Source organism: Mesoplodon bidens (assembly GCF_964165515.1).
Source record: "Mesoplodon bidens genome assembly, chromosome: 18".
NCBI classification, from domain to species: Eukaryota; Metazoa; Chordata; class Mammalia; order Artiodactyla; family Ziphiidae; genus Mesoplodon; species Mesoplodon bidens.
Window position 1 is genome coordinate 18,098,383 of NC_138175.1, and position 23,299 is coordinate 18,121,681.

A 23,299-nucleotide genomic window follows, 5' to 3' on the forward strand; every position below is an offset into this window, starting at 1 on the left:
TGAATACAAGGGTCATTCCAACTGAAGAGTAAAAAACCCAGCATATCCTTCAGAAAAATATTTGCCACAAAACTAACACTCTTGAGGAAATTTTTTCTCACAGATGTTTCTAATTTTAATTGCTACTATATTTTACAAGGCAACATATCAGCACAAATATTAAACTATCTAATATGCAAAGTTCTAATATGAGAAAGTACATCACTATAACGCACTAGATCTCAATGGGCCTAAACTCCCTCATGTTTCAGAAAATGTACTCTTTTTACTAGAGTAAAAATATAATACCCTGTGAGTATCAATCATTTTAGTTGCATTTTTGATATCCAACAGCCATCCAATATCCCCTGGATGTCTGAACATTCATTCTTGTTAGAATTCCAGTTTTCTCAAGAATGACACGAGGCAAGTTTTACTATTCCCTCTTATGTCAACTGGCAATGTATCTTATTTATAATCCAATATTACCCCAGTTTGCTTTTTGGTACAGGTTAGGCCATTTTGAAAGAAGTTGAATATGTCATGATGCCAAGACCCAATACAGTCAAGGATCTTCTAATGGGGACATGAAATGTTAGGAAAAAGCCTCTGTTAATTTGCTCCATAAAAATCATATCAAGGTTGTAGAGATTTTAAGAGGAATGCTCTTTTCCTTCCATACCTGCAGAGGGCACATTTTCCACTTCGCTACTACTCCACCAACCAGTCAAATGTATTCTGAGCATCTACTGCGTTAGAGCACTGTACTAGGTACAGTGGAAAAACACAAACTAATGCCCAGTAATTGCCCAATCTGTCCTCAAAGACACTCCACTCTAGCTGGGAAGATTAACAGAGGGACTCGTCTGGTGCCAAAGAATGAAAATGGCCATAAGTGTGTGCCAGGCACTCAGAGAAGGGAACAGTGAATAGTGAACTGGAGTGAGGTTTCATGGAGAAAGTGAGACTTGGGTTGGACTTTGCAGTCCGGGTATGATTCAGCTAGACCAACATGATAAACATGCTGCCTATCCACTGCCACTCTTCCTGCTTGCCAGTGTGGCTCCACTTCCCACTGAGCTTGGATCAAACACGGTGCTACATAGGGAGATCAGCCCAGTGCTTTGTGACCACCTAGAGGGGTGGGATTGGGAGGGTGGTGCAAGAGGGAGGGGATATGGGGATATATGTATACATATACCTGATTCACTCTGTCATACAGCAGAAAATAACACAACATTGTAAAGCAATTATACTCCAATAAAGACGTTTTAAAAAAAACAAACATGCAGTGCTACAAGCAAACAGTCTAGTCAACTGCAATCAAAACTCAGGACCAAAAAGAAAAAAAAACTCAGGAGAAAACCCGGGATGGGAGGGGGTGGAAGTTGGATATTATGGCTCATGGAAAAGAACTCTGAAGGGTACAAGAGACAGGAAAGGGCAAGGTGGAAGCAGAAGACAGTAGGAGGAGTGGCCGGCTGAGAGCAGATTGTCTAGGTAGGTAGTATTGGGGCAAATCATAGAAGATATCGAAAACTAGGCAATTCTTGAATAAAGAATGTGTTTAAGAAAGAATAACTTGGAAGGAATATGCACAGCAGATACAGAAAATGACTGGGTACATCTGCTTAAAAAAAAAATCTCATTTAGAAAAGCCCAAGCCTCTGAATAGACTTATGGGTGATATTTTTAATTTTCATGAACAAGAGGTTTCTTAAGTATCCAGAATTCTAGCTTAGAAGACATTTTCTTTCGGAAAGCATTGTTCCACTGGGTTCTTATTTACAATGCTGCTGTTGAGAAGTTGTGATATCACTTCCTGATTCTTCCAAAGTCATCTACTTTTTCTCTTTGGAAGCTTTTAGGACCATGGTTCTCAACCCTCACCATGCATCAGCTTCCCCTGAAAGGGAGCTTTTGTTTTAATTGATCTGTGGCAGGGTCAGATACTGGTATTTTTAATGTTCCAAGGTGATTTCAAGATGATCCAAGATGTGACCATGGTCAGTGGTTTTGGATTTTCTTATCTCTTCTGTTCTGAAATTCCACAATGATATGCCTCGGTAAGAGTCATTTTTCATTATTGTGTTGAGCATTCAGTCATTTCAACCTCAAAAATCATAATTTGTTCTGAGATGTTTTCTTTACTTTTACTTATTTATTTATTTTTTGGCCACACCTCGTGGCTTGTGGGATCTTAGTTCCCCGACCAGGGATCGAACCTGGACCACTGGCAGTGAAAGTACCAAGTGCTAATCACTGGACCACCAGGGAATTCCTTGGCATGTTTTCTTGTATTATTTCTGTGATAGTTTCTTCATTTTTCACTTCTAGATCTCCTCTTAATTGAGGTGGGTATCTCCTTGTATAAACTCTCATTTTCCATCTTTTCATTTTTGTTCTACCTTGTGGGAGATTTCCTTTTTATTTTCCATCTCTTCTACTGCTTTCTTTATTTCTGCTCTCATTAAAAGACTTTATTTTGAAATAATTTTAGGCTTACAAAGACTTGCACAGGTAGTCCCCTAATGTTAACATCTTACATAATCAAAGTACAATTATCAAAACTAAGAAATTAATGTTGCAACAATGCCATGAAGTACAGACTTCATTTGCATGTCACAAGTCATTCCACTTATGTCCTTTTTCTGGATCGAATCCAGGATCCCACACTATTTGGTGGTCATGTCTCCTTAGTCTCCTCCAGTCTGTGACAGTTCTTCAGTCTTTCCTTGTCTTTCATGACCCTTGACACTTTTGGAGAATATTGGTTGAAGGTTTTGCAGAGTGTCCATCAATTTGGGTCTGTCTGATATTTTGTCATGATTAGACTGAGGTTACAAATTTTGGGGAATACAATAGACAGGATATGTTCTTCTCAGTGCATCATTTCAAGGGTACATGATGTTAATGTGTTATTTATTACTGATGATATTAAACCTGACCAACTTGGTTAAGTCAGCCAGCTTTATTCACTAAAATTACTGCTTTTCTCTTTGTAACTAGTAAATGCTTTGGGGGAGATACTTTGACTATGTAAATATTGTTTCTTCTTAAGCTTTAGCCTACTAATTTTAGCATTCACTAGTAGCCTCAAATTTGTAATTTCTAGAATTCTTATCCTCTGTTCCTTTTTAAATAGCATCCTTGGTTTGTATTCATGGATACAATATCATCTCTCTGAAGCTGCAAGTTTTGTTTTCTTTTCTTCTGCATTATTTCTTCCTCTTTTTCCTATTCGTTTTGATCTCTATCTTTTGTACTAAAGCTTCCAAAAATGGTTGATAGTCCTTGGCTATCCGTTTATATTTAACTATTAAGGAAGGCACTAAAAATCTTTTTGCATGCTTTGCATCCGAAGAGCTTATTGATTGAAGGATTTCACTGCCAGGTGACCTTGTGGAAGCTGCCAGGTGTCAGTAGCTGTTGATCTTTTCTCTAGAACTGGTGGGTTTCTCCAGAGAGAAATCTTCCTAACCGCTGCCTGGGGGTATAATCTTGACTGTTAGTATTCTACAAACGGAGGGGGTGCAAGTGGGGAGGTATCTCAGCAATTAGTATGAAATTCCACTTAATCCCCACTCACCATGGCCCTCAGCTTTGCCTTGTAATCTCACATCAAGATCATCTCAGTTTACTAGCCTTCGATCTTCCAAAAATTTCCTGAGATCTTTCATCGACAGAGGTGTACTCTCTTATTCACTTTGTATCTTTGTTTATTCCTTAGTCTCATCATTTATGTGGCTTTTGGAAGGGAACAGAGATAAGTTTGTCAAACTACTATGTTCAATCTGAAGCCCCTTACTGTTATTTCTTGGGGGGTGGTCAAAAACCATCAATATTTGGGACTTCCCTGGTGGTCCAGTGGCTAAGACTCCACACTCTCAATGCAGAGGGTCTGGGTTTGATCCCTGGTCAGGGAACTAGATCCCGCATGCCGCAACAAAGTTCCCACTTGCCGCAACTAAGACCCGGTGCAGCCAAATAAATAAATATTTTTAAAAAAGGGGCTTCCCTGGTGGCGCAGTGGTTGAGAGTCTGCCTGCCAGTGCAGGGGACACCGGTTCGAGCCCTGGTCTGGGAGGATCCCACATGCCGCGGAGCGGCTAGCCCCATGAGCCACAATTACTGAGCCTGCGCGTCTGGAGCCTGTGCTCCGCAACAAAAGAGGCCGCGACGGTGAGAGGCCCATGCACCGCAATGAGGAGTGGCCCCCACTTGCTGCAACTAGACAAAGCCCTCGCACAGAAACGAAGACCCAACACAGCCATAAATAAATTTAAAAAAAAAAATCAATATTTATCAAGTATAAAATTCTATGAACCGAAAAATGGTACAGATGAACCAGTTTGCAACTCAGAAATAGACACACAGATATAGAGAACAAATATATGGACATCAAGGAGGGAAAGCAGGGGGTAGGGGGTGGAATGCATTGGGAGATTGGGACTGACATATACACACTAATATGTATAAAATAGATAACCAATAATTGACGTATAACGTTGTATTAGTTTTAGGTGTACAACATCATGATTTGATATATGTATATGCTGTGAAATGATTACAATAAGTTTAGTTAACATCCATCACCACACAGTTATAAAAATTTTTTTCTTGTGATGAGAACTTAAAAAAAAAATTCTATGAACCAATCTCCCATACAGAAGAATTCCAAATGATTTATGTAGATACTCCACCCTCAAGGAGGTGGAGCGAAACTCCCTACTCCTTAAGTGTGGGCTGCCCATAGTAACTTCCTCCTAATATGAAACAGTATGGAAAATTCCTTCCAAAGAGTAACTTTATAGAAAAGAAACCTAATAAACACCTATAATGGAAAAGAATCTGAAAAAAGAATATATATATATATATATATATATATATATATATCTCACATCATTTTGCCGTACACCTACAAACTAACACAATATTGTAAATCAACTAACGTCAACAACAACAAAAAACCCCTAATAAACACTACCCCATCCTTTTGATCAAGGTCAGTCTCATAAATCATATTGATAGTATATACCCTTGATATGATGCAATAATAACAAATTACATCTAGAGGCTTCCCCCACCCCAACCGAACCTATAACCTCAGTCTAATTATAAGAAAAATATCAAGTTCCAATTGAGGGCATCCTACGGTGTACCTGACTAATATTCAAAATAGTCAAGGTCATCACAAACAAGAGTCTGAGCAACTGTCACAGTCAAGAGGAGGCAAAGAAAACATGATGACTAAGTGTAAAAGTAGAACAGAAAAAAAGACATTAGGTAAAAACTGAGGAAGTATGAATAAATTGTGGACTTTGATAATAATGTACTGATACTGGTTCATTAACTGTAACCAATGTACCACACTAATGTTTAAGATGCTAGTAACAGGGGAAACCGGGTGCTAAGTTTATGGGAACTCTCTGCATTATTGTCATAATTTTTCTAAATTTAAAACTGCTCTAAAAATTAAAGTTCATTTAAAATATTTCTGTGAAACCAATAAATACTGGCAGCTGAATTTATTTACAGAGAAAACAGAATGGGTTTGTGGGGATGCAGGAGTCAATGAGGTTTTTCGGTTGTTAGTGATGTGGGCAGCATTGGGATTCATCTCAGAATTCTACTTAGGAGTCCCAGATAATTAAACAAATTTGGATAGGTTGTTCGTTCAGACACAGCATGATAAACCATACTGAATATGCTTAGCCCTTCCTATGGCCCAGCATAAAGCAGGGCACCCTGAGGGATGCAAAGATGCTTCCTTCAGAAGTTGTATAGTCCATTAATGAAGACACTTAAACAAAAAACACAAAGTATGTGATAACAGCATCTGCCTTGGGTATCTGCTTCCCCTATGATCCACCTCGCCAATTCAAAGCTGAGGAATGGGTCCCCCTGCCCTTGATGGGATCAGAAATGGACACTCTTGATACTATCTAGCCAAGTATATTCTCACTTCTAAGAATTAATTTCCATAAGAGGTTTGGACTGGAAACTAATGTAGCCACCTTGATTTCTATTGGTCTTCTGATTCCTGGTCCTAGTTCTCATGAGGTCCAGTTGTGCTTCCTAACCCTGAGTTCCATCAGATGCTCATTCATAACTGATTCGTAACAAGTTTCCTTTTACCTGTTAGCTTAAATAGGTTCCTTACTTATGTATCTTATTCTATGACAAAAATAATGAGTGTGTATCTTTTTTAAGTAAAGAATATTTCTTCTTTGCAAAGAGACTTAGCACAGAATAAAAAAATGAGTCTCTGCCCTATGAGAGCTTAGGTATACTTGGAGAGGCAGAACCCTTTGTTACCAAGGCAGGCATTTTAAGGTCAGGTAAGCTGCAGAGGCCACTGTAGTTAGGATATGTTTTAAAAACGAAATCTGAACTAGCTTAAGACAAAAAGCAAATTTACTGACTCATACATGAAAGGTCCAGTGGTAGACTTTTAGCCCTAAATGAAGGTCAATAAAGATGTTCAAACAGAACTGCACTAGTTTACATGCATGGTCTGGCTTAAAAACAAATCAGCTTAATTTCTTCCAAATGTCTTCCACAACAGGCTAGTGGGTACATTTTTGGACCATACTACTTAAAAGTGAAGAGAAGCGTGGCTAAGGTGTCACTTATTAGTAAACCATGAGACAGAGTATGCAGTTTAAAGGGGCAAGATGGAGCAGAACGAGTGTAGGAAAAACTCAAAAACTAAAAACAAACAAACAAAAAACACCTAAAAAAAAAGATTCAGGAAAGAAAAAGGGGGTCACATTGGAAGTCTTAGAAAGCTCATTTTCCTGTGCTGCTCCTTGTTAGATTTCTTGGGTAATAAATCAGAGTGGGCAGGTTTGTGAGAAGATTCATTTTTACTGTGGACATCATCCTATTGTTTTGTAAGTAATGCCACCTCCTTTTCTGAAAAACTTTGATGAGGAAACTAGAAAAAAAAGATCCCAAAAGTAAGCTTCTCTAAAGAAAAATGAAATTCAGGAAGCTGGGTTTAAAATTTTTTCTCGGGCTTCCCTGGTGGCACAGTGGTTGAGGTTGAGAGTCCGCCTGCCGATGCAGGGGACACAGGTTTGTGCCCCGGTCCGGGAAGATCCCACATGCCATGGAGCGGCTAGGTCTGTAAGCCACGGCCGCTGAGCCTGCGCTCCGCAACGGGAGAGGCCACAACGGTGAGAGGCCCATGTACCGCCAAAAAAAAAAAAAAAAAAAGTTTCTCTTTCCAGGTCCATGGTGTTTCAGTCACAGAGATTAGAACCAGGGACAAACAATAGGAAACTGCTCTGAGACTGGCACTGATGCATCAAAAATGCCACTTGTCACACTTGTAACAAACAGCATTTGTATTTGCATTTGTTTCTTAATTTAAGGCAAGGTGTTTCTTACCTTAAATTTACATAGTTGAAATGACAATCTTCAACCTAAAGTTTTCAGGAATCAACCAGGATTTGTCAAGTACCTGCTAAATACTCAGCATCAGGAAGAGTGATGTGAATTATTATGATTGAAGGTTAAAGATTAGATTCAAACACTAGTAATAAGAATGGGACTTTCCTTTCCTGTTAGTAATCCTCAATTCATGTGATAGTGAAATAACCAAGCCCTAAGGAACGATGTCTCATTGGTAATGTTAGAATGCTATCAGTATGTTTTAAAGGTAATTATACAAATCGTTTATTTACCTTGTTTTATTAACATAGTCACTAGAACTTCGATCTCAATGTATAATTCTCCCCAACAGTTTAGCTGTTTCCAAGAAAAACAACCATTTGAAGACTGGCATTACAGATAACAATATATTATTACCTTGAACTGGCTTCTCTTTACCAGATGGTTTCAGTAAAAACAGAACTCCCAACCTGTCTACCTGATTGCCACTTCACATCTGTTAGTACAGCAAAAGTCTGGATTTCTGCCTCTCAGGATTATCAAATGCGCAACTCACGTCAAGGAAAGAGCAGCAGTAAGAATCCTGAAAAACTGCGGAACTCCCCATCCAGTTACACTAAACCCAGTAGTAGCATAGATACAGGTGACTTTTATGCTTCTCAAATTCTTTTCTTCCAGAACACCTGAGAATTACAGGACCAACATTTCTACTTAAAAAAAAAAAAAAAAATTTTTTTTTTTTTTTTTTAAATAACTGTAGGGATTTCCCTGGTGGCAAAGTTGTTAAGAATCCGCCTGTCAATGTAGGGGACACGGGTTCTAGCCCTGGTCCAGGACTATCCCACATGCCATGGAGCAACTAAGCTCCTATGCAACTAAGCAACTAAGCAACTATGGAGCCTGCACTCTAGAGCCCACGAACCACAACTACTGAGCCCACATGCCACAACTACTGAAGCTCGCGCACCTAGAGCCAGTGCTCTGCAACAAGAGGACCACTGCAATGAGAAGCCCGTGCACTGCAACGAAGAGTAGCCCCCACTCGCCTCAACTAGAGAAAGCCTGCACACAGCAACGAAGACCCAATGCAGCCAAAAAATAAAATATAAGAGCAAAGCTAAATAAATGTAAAAAAAAAAAATAACTGTAGTCAGGGAGAGAAAAGGAAAACAGTATCTTTATTGTGTGTAGTTCTAACAAACATTCACTGTGTGCACATTCCAGCAGAAAGAGACAAAGATCTTTGTTCAAAATATGCTGAAATAAAATAGGTAAACAAACTTCATTACTGAATACACAAAAGGAATGTTAATATTACTTGCTCAGAGGGTGAAGTCAAAAGGAAATTAAATAATCATAATAATGTTTTGACTAAATAGCAAATGTAGAGTATAGGTATAGGCACAAAGCAGCTCCTAAAATTCATGAGTGGGATGCTGGATATAGGGTAGGTGACTTGACAAATACCTCTCTTGAAACCTCCCTTTGAGATCACCCCCACAAATTCCAAACCCAAGCTCTTCTAGGGCACAACCATCAAATGTGACTAAACTTCCCATTACTTCTGTGGTATTTGGCAAAAGAACGAGATGGTTAAAAAAAAAGAAGAAGAAAAAAAAAAGATCAATCTCCTGTTGAGACAAGACATGTCTGAATCCATTCCTCCTGGAGAAGGAAGTAATGAACATTAAAGTTCTGCGTTTCTAAAATGGAATTTAATCAGATAGGTATCACTTAAGATTTTAAGCATGAGATAGTATGTAAGTAATAATATATCTGGCCTGTAAAGCATTTTTCACTGCTCCACTTGGGAACTGAGTATATACTCAACAATATTCTTATTTCACAACGTGTGGATTTGTGACAATGGCTGAAAGAACTTTACGGCTCAAATTATAGGTTGTAATGCATTTTTGTTGCTGCTTAAGTGGTCAAATTAGAACTAAACACAGTATAAACTTTATCTGTACCACTTTCCTGTCTTTACAGATGTAAGTCATTTGGAAACCAAAACCAATTCCTGAGAGACAGGGGCAGGAAATTTGGGGACCCAGCACTAACATCCCTATTTTGGGGGCACTAATTTCCCCTCATCTCCTCCTCTTGTGCTCTCCAGCCATTATGTGTACAGTATGGTGAGCGGCAGCAGTGAGCCTTCCTTGGGAATAAACAATCAAACACCCCAGAGACATCCCAGGAGGCCTGGCCGGCCAACAGGGACTGGCTCCACTGTCTCTCCAGAGGGGTTTTCACAACCCACCAATGTCAAGCCTGTTTCGAGAATTCCTGTCTACTTCTTAAAACAAAAGTCCTTTTTGAGGGATTCGGCTAACATACTATATTACTTTATTGTTTAGAAAAAAACCTCTGCAAACTCACACAAGCTCTACCTGGTTGTTTATGTAGGCAGCAGAATAATAGTAAATGGACCCAAAAGTGGTTTTTATAATACAAAGTGACATGATATTAGCAGGAGATCAAAAGAAGCCCTGGGTATTGGATGGATTTCATGGATGGTTGAGACGAAGTCTGAAAATCTTTTCCTCTGGCTCTGAACAAAAACAAGTCCAGATATAAACAGGAAAAGAAAACCAATATGAAATAGAAAAACATACCTTTTGCAGTGGTCTTTACCCTAAAAATATCAAAAAAACACAAATTTTACTTAAGAATATCGTTCTTTAACATTTCTTCTAAGCCAGATGTTTTTCATTCAGTTTTGGGGACTGCCAACGTACTTTTAATTGACCCAAGTTATCTTCTGGCTTAGTTTCAGCTTGAATGTTCCCTTTCCAGCTCCTCAATACTCCTTTGTTCTTCTTTTCTATCCCAGTGTGGGCCCATGTGATCATGCAACTTAATGATTACAGCAATTACATATCAATTCTTATTCAAGGCAACTCTTCCTTGCCTTCCTGGAGGAGCATCAAGTCACACCACCTCTGTTACACAATAACCAAAGATTTTTCTTTCAATAAATTGTCTTACAGTGGCATCTCATAATACATACAAAACATTTTCTAAAGATATAAGTTTTAGGGACTTCCCTGGCGGTCCAGTGGTTGAGGCTTCACCTTCCAATGCAGGGGGTGCAGGTTCGATCCCTGGTCGGGGAGTCAAGATCCCACATGCCTTGTGGCCAAAAAACCAAAACATAAAACAGAAGCAATATTGTAACAAAGTCAATAAAGATTTTAAAAGATGGGCCACATCAAAAAAAAAAAAAAAAGATATGTTTAAAAAATGTACCCATATCCCTGACATATAAGTCAGCCAGAATGCCCCTAAAATTTCTCCATAATGTCATAACCAAGTGTGCGATTAGCAGGTTAACATGATTTTTACAAATTGTGAATTCACTCAACTGCTAAATCACAGGATACAAGACCTGGGTTGAACTTTTTCTTAAATAGTTTGCATGGGCAGACACTGGTGTGCTGTGTAGCTTCCTGCCCTGTCAAGTGCCTGGCAAGCAGGAATAGGGGAGGATGCTGAGCAGTGCCCATGGTCCTTCCTGAACCACACTGCTTCCTGCTGCATGTGACGATGGCTCAGAGTAGACTGGTCATCCTCAAAGGATGGGAAGAAAAATCACCACAGTTGTCGGCAGAAAGCTCCCAGTGGACGGCCTCCTCAGGTGCTTCCACGGGGCGGGGGGGTGGGGGGAAGCAGTCAAATACACAAAGTCCGAACCAAGGAGAAACAGTAACATAACTCTAAATAATAACCTACTCCTCAATGAAACAGTCATCTGAGAAAAAAAAAAAAAAAACTACCAGTTTTTTATTCTCAATGGAAAAAACAACAAAACCACAAATTGGAGCCATGGAGGTAAAATACACATGAAATGGAAAACATTCTCTTGTCCCAATCTACCCCCTCTGAATGCCGCTTTACCACGGGAGTTATTTTACTGGGGCAAACAGAAGATTAAATACTGTACCTTTGATCAATTTGGAGTTGCTTACTTCTGTAAAAAGGGGAATAAAAAATTGCCAGTTGATAAACAAAAAAAGAGCAAAATCCTTTAACAAAACTGTAAAGCTCTAAACACATACTTTATATTTTACCAATACAAGATGGTAAGGGGTTTAAAAAAAAAAAAAAAAGAAAAGAAAAAAGATGGCTAGGAACTGGTGCCAAAGTAAAGGATAAAGTTTTTGGTGCTTTTTCTAAACTCCTGTCCTAAAAGTAGTGTTTTTCAATATTTTTCAAAAGAAAGATTACCATGAATTCATCATTCTATCATCCCAATTCATCTCTTCCTGTTTCTCTCCACTCCCCATAAACAAAAAGGAAGCAGAGTTCTGCCCAGCACCATTTGGTGGCCTTAGGAGGTGGCAAGGGCTCCCTGCTACACTCAGTTTTAACAAATATAAACAAGGAACAAGATCATTCTGCAGTTGTGTTTTAAGTCGCAGGTGTGCAACCTGACTTCATGAATTAAACCTCTTATGATAATTAAGTTGTAATTTTTAAAATAATATTTACTTAAAAGAAAAAGGGAAAAAGAAAAGCTTCAAAACCAGAGTGTGAAGCCCTGTTAAGTATGTCGAATGTGCATTCAAAGTATTGGAAAGCAGGCAATTTTACCGAAGGGCAATGTCACTAGGATACATAGATTATAATTATAAAAGAAAGTTTTGAAACATAAAGGTGCTCGTGGAAAAGAGTAAAGAGAGGAAACAAAGGCAAGGACACAATGAGCAGGTGCTTTGAGAGCAAGACTCTGAGAAATGACTTGGACACTGGCCCCAGGGCTGAGGTGGATGTCTGGCCAACAGTCTGGGGTCCGAGGGAGAAGAATACAATTGGCAGGATTCGAGAAGAGGGCACCGCTGCAGCCTCCAAACAAGTGTCTAGTTCTCACTCCCAAGTAGATGTGCTTTCCAGACTTCAACAAGGTCTCTTCAGGAGGACTTGCTCTCCGCCATGTAGTAACGATACAGAAAACCTAAGAGAATAGCACCTACGATGGGGAAGATCCAATACGACCAGTAGCTAGACGTTTGGGGGGGGTAGGAGGGAGAAGCAATAAAATCGTGAACATTTCATACCAAATGTACCCTATCTTTCAACATTCACATTTTAATATTTTAAACATTTTTCACATTTTAATATTTTTATAGCAAAGAATTTTACTTGGGGAAATAAAAAAAAATCCAAAGATCTGGATTGAAGTTAAACAATAATTTTAAAAGAATTAAAAATGGAATGTATGGTGTAATACCAAAAAAACATACACACCTCAGTATATACGTTTTCACAAAGACATAAAGTGGTTATTTCTGGGTTACGGGATTATGGAGAGTTTAAATTTTTCTTCATGCTTTTTCACATATTCTACAATTAACATCTTTGAGCAGGAAAAAGCCACCATTTTATGTATATAATTATAAATTTAGAACCAATGATACCTAATACAACTGTTGATGATATTACATCTGCCCCACGTGTATTTTTAAAATTTAATCCTCACAACAATCCTATGAAATAGGTATTATTATTCTCATTTTATATATGAAATACAAGCTTTGCTCCCAAAATCACAAAGGGAAGTTGGTCAAGCAGTCTGATTCCTATCCTGATTCCCATCCTCTTAATCCCTACTTAAGTTCAGACACTAATAAGGACACACACACATGCACACACACAACATACTGATAGTTCTAATAAAGTTTAATAAATGGTAGTTGGCTTAAAAAGTCCTGTAAGAATCTTTCCTCAGAGTTTCAGGACAGTCATTACTCTCCTTAAAATAATCCTTCCTGGGGATTCCCTTGGCGGTCCAGCGGTTAAGACTCTGCGCTTTCACTGCGGTGGCCCAGGTTCAATCCCTGGTTGGGGAACTAAGATCCCGCAAGCCACACAGCTGAAAAGATCATTCTTCTCTAACAGAGCTTATTAGCTCTGCTAGTTTTAAGGTCTAATTCTTCCATGATCCAAATGACCTGGCTGCCCCTCCACTTATGACATATGCAGTCTAGGTATTAAAAGGCTTTGAAGCCCAAAAAACCAGCTGAGGTTCAATAATAAAAATGATTCTCTTTGCCTAAACATGCCTAGCACTTTGTACATTTAAGTATGGCAGAAAGCTGTTCTGGACAAGTTTAGAATGTCAGCCAGGTAGCTTTGTTTAAAGACACAAGCAAGTGGGTCAGTATGTACAACAGCAATATGGCACAGGGAAACTTAAAAAGTAATCTCCCCAGAAGAGTAATGAATTCAGGTATCTTCCAGAGCAGCCACAAGGGACAAAAGAGTTCAAAACACGGAAGATAAAGTCTTCAGTGCACAAGACTGAGAATGGTTGACCACCAATCCTCATATAATCCTTTGTAACTTTACGGCCACTGAGAACACAACCAGAGGAAACGCACCTATACTGCACCAAAGGAAATACAGATTCAACAGCAACTACCTGGCCATAAGACAGAACGCTCTTCATTCAGATTTATTCAGGTTATTGCACGTAGTTGTGACTCAGTTATTTTTATTGCTTTGAAGTATTCCACTATATGAATATCCCAGAATGAATTCATTCATTTTACTAATGAGTGGTTATTTGGGTTGTTTCCAATATTTTAATATCTTGAATAATGTTGCTATGAGCATTCTAGTACGTGTTCACTGGTATACTTGCACACACATGTCTCTTGATTATGTATATATTCCTAGAAATGCAACTGCTGGGTCAGAAGTTATTATATTGTCAAATTTACTTGATAATGCCAAATTGTTTTCCACAGGGATTGTACCCATTTACATCTCCCTAAGACCCTAAAGAGGGCCTAAGAATATTGGTAATACACTTCCTAAACAACTCTTATTTTTAGAATTTTTAAAAATTTTCACCAATCTGGCAGGTGTGAAATATACCCTATGATTTTAATCTGCATCTCTCTGATGACAAATGAAATTAAACCTTTTTTTCCCATATGCTTATATTTGTGCTTCCTCTTCTGTAAGGTGCTTGTTTAGGTCTTTTTCTCATATTCTACTAAGTTATTTTTTAATTGATTTGTAAAAATTCTTCATGTATTCTACATAGTAATTTTTAATCAGTTTTAAGTGTAGTGTAAGTCTACTGCAAGTTTATGGCCTGTATTTTCAAATTCTTTATGGAGCTTTTAGATGAGCATAAATCCTTAATATTAAGAAAGCTGAAGTTACTAACAGTTTCCTTTAATTTCCACTTTTTAAAAATATTCTGTCCATCACCTCAAACAAAAAAGACATGGTACTTTTATGGGAAAAAAAAGACATATTTTCTCTCTCTCTATGAAATGCTTTAAGTGGGATCTCAGAAAGATAAAACAGCTCTATATAATCTCTATAAATTTTTACAAGCCAAGGATTGTATCTCAAGTAGAGACACTTAAGGGATGACAAATGTATACCTTTCAGGGCTAATACTACTGTGTTAGTAACATTACTACAAGGCATAAGTAAACCTTTGAGAAAGCACACATTCCTGAACATGACTGCAATACACAATTTTTTTCTTCTGTAAAATGTAATAATACATTTTTACATTTATTATTACATTTATAATATGTAAGGTAGGTGCAGAGTGGTTGTGAGGATTAAATGAGATTAAGTTTTTAGTGGAAGTTGCATAGCTTGGCTGAGCTACAGAGACTGTGGGCCTGAATTAACAGTAGTACTTGTCCATGCATACTTACCTCTTACTACATGTGATTCTAATTTATGTCACAACAAGATTTAAAAATTACTCAAGGCAAGAACTTTTTTGAGATTACTCAAGATGACTAAAATTGTAAAAATTAATTTTGCTAAAGCTAAGGAACTACTGAATTTGTAATTATTTTGACCAAAAAAGAATGAGCTGTCAAACTGTACTCTAAGTTATGTTACACATGTATATTTATGGAAGAACCTCTTTGCCACACAGTATGTTGAGCATAAAGAAATCTATTAAGGGAATACCAACCTTTTGCACGTATTATTTTTCGGAGGGTCCTGAAGAAGATGCATATTCAAAAACAAACAAACAAACAATCAAGATTAACACAGAGTATATAAATCTTCTCGAATAGTCATGCAAACTCTGAAGAACTTCATCTTTCATGCAATTTGATGTTTACAAATCCATATGTGATGGGAGGACTAGGAATTCTTTTTCTGATAATATACAGGTATTCCCTAGTAAAGAACCACTAATGAAAGCTTAGAGAAATGACCTAAACTCTTTTTATTTGTAAAAAACAAACAAACAAACAAAAAAAGCCACTGGTACAAACTATATTGCAATGAACTAATTTGCAGTCACAATGGTAAGCCTGGTTCACCGTGGCTTGCCACTGGCAGTAGCTAAGATCACATTTTGTGAAAAGACTGTTAAAAAATAAAAACTCCTGTCTTGTAACATAGAGATCAACTGGGAAATGCTCAAAAGCATGCAGATGACTGCTTTGTGGCTTAGAGAAGTGAACTGGTTTACTCTCTGAAATCGTAATAATTACGATTAGAGACCTTAGGGCTTATTTCACAATGAAAACAGCAAGAATGGAGCTAGGGGAAGGAAAATACCAAAATAAACTTAAAAACAAAAATCTGGCAGTAACAAGTAACAAGGTACTTATACATGTGACAACACTGATGGACCTTAAATGTTACGTGAACTGAAAGAAACCAAAGACCATGTATCATATAAAGTCCATTCACATGAAATGTTCCGAATAGGCAAACTGAGAGGCAGAAAAGTAGATTAGTGGCTTCCTAGGGCTGGGAGAAGAGTAGAGGGAGGGAACTGGAAAATGACTGCTAAAGGTTACGTGGTTTCTTTTTGGAGTGATGAAAATGGTCCGAAATTAATTTGTGATTATGGTTGCACAACTCTGAATAGACTAAAAACCCTTGACTTATACAGCTTAAATAGGTGAACTGGATGGCATGTGAATTATACCTTAATAAAGTTGATACTAAATTTTTAAATTCAATTTATGTAAATATCAAATGAAGTTATGGATTTCATTAATTAGTTATATAGTACAAAAAAGCCTGCTAACTTACTGCCGGAGGACAATAATCCATTAGCATAAGTTACTGCTGCCCAAAAGATCTTCTTTGCCAATATGCAATAATATGCCAAGGTATGGACACATAACTACAGATTTCAGTAACCTCCAAGATTCCCAAAAACCCTACATACATACTGGCCTAGATATTTTAGAGCAGACCATGACATTAGTTTTAATTTCATATACCCAAAACATTGTCATGCAAATGAATACATGCCCCAAACTTGAAAGAAATCGCCTATAGGCAAGTAAAACTTCCAATAAAAAGTTTTAGATAAATCCTATTAAGATACTACTACACTTCTTTGAGACCCCAGTGTTAACAATCTGGGACATTTCTCCTTGAATAGAATGAGTCAGGCTAGCTAAAACATGTTACGGTCAATCTTTGAGAAATACAGCAAGTGTTTTGCAGATTTGGAAGGCTGGGGTGGTAATGACGGCTGTGTGTGCGTCTCACTTACAACGTTGCCTTTTTAAAGCTTTTTTTTTTTTTTTAACTTATTTATTTATTTATTTATTTTTGGCTGTGTTGGGTCTTTGTTGCTGCGCGGGGGCTTTTCTCTAGTTGTGGCGAGCGGGGACTAGTCTTCGTTGCGGTGCACAGGCTTCTCACTGTGGTGGCTTCTCTTGTTGTGGAGCATGGGCTAGGCGCACGGGCTCCGTAGTTGTGGCACGTGGGCTCTAGAGCACAGGCTCAGTAGTTGTGGCGCAGGGGCTTAGTTGCTCCATGGCATGTGGGGTCTTCCTGGACCAGGGCTCGAACCCGTGTCCCCTGCATTGGCAGGCGGGTTCTCAACCACTGCGCCACCAGGGAAGCCCAACATTGCCTTTTTAAATATTCCACTACAGTAGCCAAGAAATAATTGAATTCTATCAAGAAAATTCCACGGTCTTTTATGCTTTCTTTATCCACACATATACCAATGATTTATGGAACAAAAAATGTAGACTTAGTATTAAAAAAAAAAGCGGAGGTAATCTGAAAGGCTTACATGAAAGCAAAACGGAGTAATATATGTATTATGATGTTTAACCTATAACCACATTAAATCCGTTAGTTCATATAAATGGATTCTCTATTTCAAAGTTTTTAGCCTCTTTTACAACCAAAAGCACTGGTGTGTGCTAACTAGAGTGAGCCTCAGACAACGTAGTAAGCAAGTGAGAGAAGAAAGTGAGGGGGAGAGAGGCCAGACGAATCAAGACTGTAATATACTGAAATTGTAATAGTTCGTAATAAGCAATAAAAATTTTAAAATATACATGGTTTCCTTCCTTCCTTCCTCCCTGCCTCCCTCCCTCTCCTTCTTTTAACTAAGTACCTCAACCCCTGTTTTAAGAGCAATCTAGGAAAGAAAAGAGAAGGAAGCTTATCCTCTTTAGAATACCAAGAGCCAAATAAATGCCAAAGTGACTCCGCTTTTGATCAACTATAAATGAAAGAGTTTTTTAAGGCGCTGCTCTTGTAGCCAAGTGTCTCGGCCAAGTTTGGAAAGAAGCCAAATAAGTTATTTTTAATTTAATAAAATTAAGAAGAAGACGGTTCTATTAACACAAAACCTTCCTTCATCTTCACCCTTCCAGTCTCTCCGTGTACAGCTCCCCCGTTCTCATTTCCACTCCAGAGCTCTGTGCTGAATCTAACAGATGCTTAGGTGAAATTCCTACAGTTTATGATTGACTTTAATTTACCCCTGTGGGTGTTCAGGCGTATCTTGGCTGGTTATGTTCTTGCCCACATTTTAATTTACATGCAAGATTGGTCAGGAGAAGTGACTGCTCCCCATCTTTGGCATGGATAGTAGTAATTGCAATACTATATGATTTTAGTTACAAGAGAGCAGTTCAAATCCAGAGTTCTACCAAAAGCCTTACCAAGTGATTAATATGCATGCTTCTTTATTCTCCAATGAGTCTGGAATCCAATTCCAAACAACCAGATTGCTTTAAGTCCACTCTGATTTTAGTCCAAAATTAACAGAAATTAACTGTTTAAGTATGGTGGTTCCTAAAGTTCAAGATTCACTAAGCCTTTAATTCCCTCATAAAATAAATAAGTAAATAAATATATTTATATACATACAAATACTAAACATGGACTTTGTAGGACAAGAGGAAATATTTCATAATATTTGAGTAACCTTTTTATTAAAGCTGATTATAACTGAAATTATGTCTAATATCCTCAAGCTCAATGCTAAATCAGTTTCCTCACCTGTGAACTGAAAGGCTCAAATCAGATGAACCTGAATTCTAAAGTCATATTCAATTAACTCAACACAATTTTCCGACCCAAGGGCATTTTAGCAAAACCTACAAGAGCAGACTTCTAAAGATTAGGGAGAAGTTAATACCATTCTCCCACGTCCAAGAAGGAAGACTGAAGAAGCACAACCACACAGAGATGTTTCTATTTTCCAGCACGTACGTAAAGGTGTGTTCTTCCAGATACTCTTCTGAGAGACAGTGTGCCGTGAGTACCAACCCTCTCTGATGTGGTTAAAAGAATGATAAAGAAATGTCATAATTGGCAAACATATGCGAAGGGATTTGGGGGTCAGTGGGGGGTGATTTCACTATGAACCCTGTTTATGAAAAAAACATGGGAGGAGAACACATGCTTAAGGAATGGGGTACTTTGTCACCAGAACATAAACGTAGGAAGCAATGCACCAAAATTATAGTTATGATGCATTAAAACATATACACAGAGCGTTACGTGTATCTTCAGCCTGAAGAGTTTATACTTAGACTTTCAGAGGTTTAAATAAAAGGGAAATATAAGGTATATAAGAAGCTTATGTTTTAATTCCTAAATTGAATGTTAGCCATTCCAAGAGATTCCAAGTATTTAAAATTGGAAGAAGTGGATTTTAAACCATAGGACACCTTCAGCAAACTTAATGAGTATTTGGGTGGTCTGGTAGTTTTTGCAGCTTTTTATTTAGAATAATTTGGTTTCTATGTGGCCAGAAACTTATGAAAAACAACTTGGGAACTTTGGGCTTCAAACACTACTGCAAAGGATTTCCCCCCCATAATACAATGGACTGTGTAACATTAGTTAACACTATATAAATTTTAGTTGTAGGTTCATCATACAACCTAAAGTATATTATTTCAATATTTTCATGGCCATGTGGTGTGGATCTTGAGGACAGCCTTTTCATGACGCTCTAATGTACTAAAATTTCTTTCTAGATGAGAATACAGTTTAACAATTACTGTCTTATAAAGCATAAATCCCTAGAGTCAGCCCAGTCATATAAATAATATTTCCCTGTACATAAGGGCAAATTCAAAGATGAAAAACACCTGCTAAAACAAATTTCTATACGACTCTCTCAAGACCCCATTATAAGATACATAAGACATCACTGAAGAAAAAAAATTAAAACAGACACTAATTTCTACTGGGACCTAAGAAGTGAAAAACTTGTTATAACATTGGAGGGCTGATTTGCAAAAGATGTTACCTTGTCCTTCTGACATCTTGCTTTGCAAAACTACACATAATTTCTAAATAAAGCATTACAAGAAGACACTAAGCCTTCAGATTCCTCAGAAAAGGGTATTTTGTCTTTCAAGAGTGATCTTGCCGTTACATTCTATGCTTTATTTCAAAAGATTACGTTACAAAATACAAATGTTAGTGGGAAAAAAAACAGGCAACAATGAAACCACCATACAAAATTCTTTGGTGAATAGCAAGCACTACTCATCTAAAGGGCATCTGCATACCCATTTTAAATGTTAATAAATTAGATATGATAGGAATATTTAACAAGTCTTAAAAGGAAATTTTTAGTATGATGCAACCAACTAACTACATTACATAACTATAAAGCATGCATTCTTTTTAGTTTCCCTCCCATAAAAGAGAAGGTAAACTGAATGTATGTACGTATAATACTTTACGTACGTGTAATAGAAAACTGTATAACAAAAGTCTGTAGCATCTGGGAGAAAAAAATGTATCTGCCTTTAAATGCAAGTTATAAATTGCTTCTAACATAGATGGAGTTTACTAAATTTCAAAAGTTAAATTTTTTAAGTTAAAAAATGAAGTTTAAGAAACATGTTAAGGGACTTCCCTGGTGGCGCAGTGGTTAAGAATCCGCCTGCCAATGCAGGGGACATGGGTTCGACCCCTGGTCCAGGAAGATCCCACATGCCACGTAGCAACTAAGCCCATGTGCCACAACTACTGAGCCTGCGTGCCACAACTACTGAAGCCTGCATGCCTAGAGCCCGTGCTCCTCAACAAGAAGTCACCACAATGAAGAGCAGCCCCTGCTCACCACAACTACAGAAAGCCCATGTGCAGCAACGAAGACCCAACGCAACCAAAAAAAAAAACAACAAAAAAAAACCATGTTAAGCCTTTATAGAGACAATCTTACTTCCTTAAAAAAAAGAAACAGATCAAATCCTGTTACAGCAAATGTCATCTCATCAAAGTTTTTGTCTATGGAATACTAAGTATTAAAGAGAATGAGAGAGATCTTTATAAACTGATAAGGAACAATCACTAAGATAAAATTTTTTAGTAGAAAGAAGCAAGGGGCAGAACAGCACCTATGAGATTTTTAAAGGAAGGGATGGTTGGTCTGTCTACTGATCAGTCTATCTATCCATCCATCCACCTATTTATATTTATGTATGCACAGAATCTCTTTGGAAGAGTAAACAATAAAATGGTAGCTGGTTACCTCAGGAGAAGGGGAACTGGGAGACAGAGCTGGCGATGGCAGTCATTTTTATAGTACACTTTTTTGTACTATTTGAAATTTTAACCATGTACACCACAAACTACCCATTCAAAAAAGTTAAACGGAAAAATGGTCAGGTTATTGGGTCTATGCACCGTAATGAGATTTGACTAGTGAAGCAGTTGAACTGTCACCTAGATAATATCTGTTGAATAAATGAATGAAATGGTGCCATTTTTTTAAGTCACGTTAGCATTTGTATGTTCCTTATCTCCTGAACTGAAGGTAGACTGAGTGCTAAAAATGTTAACCAAGAAGTAAACCCACAATCCAAAGAGAGACCTCATGGACCACAAATGTGTCTAGGTTACTTTAGCACAGTAGGCAGGCAGGCAAACTGGCACAGAAAACACTGTTTCTAAGGTGAGTTTTCATAACTCAAAGCAGACCAGAAAAGTGTTAACTTAAGTATGAATGGAAGATTGATGGCTCTCAGCATGGGGATTAATCCAGCCAGGAAGAGATTTAGAGACAAAAAGTTTTTTTAATTCTAGTTAGTTATCTTTGACTGAAGCAGGTAAGAAAAACATCTGTTGCCAGATCTGTAGTTTTTAAGCTTTTAAGTTTTAGTATTGTGACAAACATTTCAGGGTCTTGAACCTCAGGCATTATCAGTCTAACAAGGAAACAATGGTGACCATCAATTATTTATTTACTCATGTCATAGCAAAAGCAGTATGAAAGGTAGTTTCCAAAATACTGGGGAAAAGTTTCTGATTTACACTCTAGAATAGCATGTTTTGGGTGCTTTTTTTAAAAAAGTTTTTTTGAGGGGGTAGAGAGGTAGTTTCAGGCAGGGAAGAGACATGGAGCTTGGAGCTGTGGAGGGAGGAGAGAAGCAGAAAAATAAAGGAAGAATGAAAATGAAAACTCTGTCGCATAAGGCAGACACCTCTTAATTAGGCATTAAAAAAAAATCACTTCCTCACAAGAGGTTCTGAAACCTTAACCAAAAGAAAGGAAAGTATTAATGAAATGAACTTTACATTTACTTCTTCATGGTGAATGTAAAAAAAATTGAGGGCTTCCCTGGTGGCGCAGTGGTTGAGAGTCTGCCTACCGATGCAGGGGACGCGGGTTTGTACCCTGGTCCAGGAGGAGCCCACATGCCGCGGAGCGGCTGGGCCCGTGAGCCATGGCCGCTGAGCCTTGCGTGTCCAGAGCCTGTGCTCCGCAACGGGAGAGGCCACAACAGTGAGAGGCCCACGTACAGAAAAAAAAAAAAAAAAAATTGAGAAAAGAGACACCTGCAGCCTAGGCACAGAAGTGCCTCTTTAAAACCCATGTAAGAAATAAATGTGAAGGATCAAGAATTTCTTCCTGGAACCAAAATCAGGCTAGACTATAGCTCTATGACAACCTATGTAGGTGGTCTTAGATCTGCCTGAAGTACAGCAGTGTGACTGGAAACACTCAATAATCAGACTCTCTATTTAATGGAGACTATCCTTTGGGTATAGCAGACATGATAAAAACAGCCTTGAAAACACTGCCTTTAATCACTCTTTAAGCCAGGCTGGGGCCAAACTACATTTGGAGACTTCTGAACTTTTACAGAATTTCACCAAATCTCACCAGCTAAAAGGGTTTCTTTTTCTTTATTTCTTACAAAAAGTCCAAGGCTCAACAGTTTTAATTTATCTGAGACATCTCTAGTTAATTCTTTGGCCTATATATAGAAGGCAGACAGTGCTTTCCACAGAAAAGAACTAAAGTTCCCCGTTTTCAAATGAAAAGATGGGCATGTCATTCAGCACAGTCTGGTGCCTGGCTATCTGGGTTACTTTAAGTACAAATTCCCACCTCCAGAGATCATGAATCAGTAGTAGTAATGGCAGCCCAGGAAATATACATTTCAGAAAACATGCCAAGAGATTACAATACAGGTGGTACAAGGAATAGCATTTGAGAAACACTGCTCTCCATTCCTAAGAATGGTCCTAACTACATACTATACTACCAAGGAAGAAAAACGGCAACAAGAAGCAATTTGTAGACTTCTAGACATTATAACTCCCCCATAATTTTATTTGTCTTAAACATAATGGGTGTTCTCACAGTGCTGTGCAGAAGTGGCTTATGCCTCCTGGATACAAGGTGCAT

At 38.0% G+C, this 23,299-nt stretch overlaps 1 protein-coding gene across 1 annotated transcript in view; it reads right to left on the bottom strand.

Moving 5' to 3' along the window:
* Positions 1 to 8,535: 8,535 nt before the first annotated feature.
* The window catches only part of CYB5B (cytochrome b5 type B), a 32,452-nt gene continuing 17,688 nt past the window's right edge, over positions 8,536 to 23,299 (bottom strand). Inside the window, exons 4-5 of the mRNA XM_081217263.1 lie at positions 15,332 to 15,360; positions 8,536 to 12,378 (exon numbers count right to left, since the gene is read on the bottom strand). Coding sequence (XP_081073389.1) covers positions 12,288 to 12,378; positions 15,332 to 15,360 — 120 coding nt within the window. The 3' untranslated portion in view covers positions 8,536 to 12,287. The remainder of the gene's footprint in view (positions 12,379 to 15,331; positions 15,361 to 23,299) is intronic.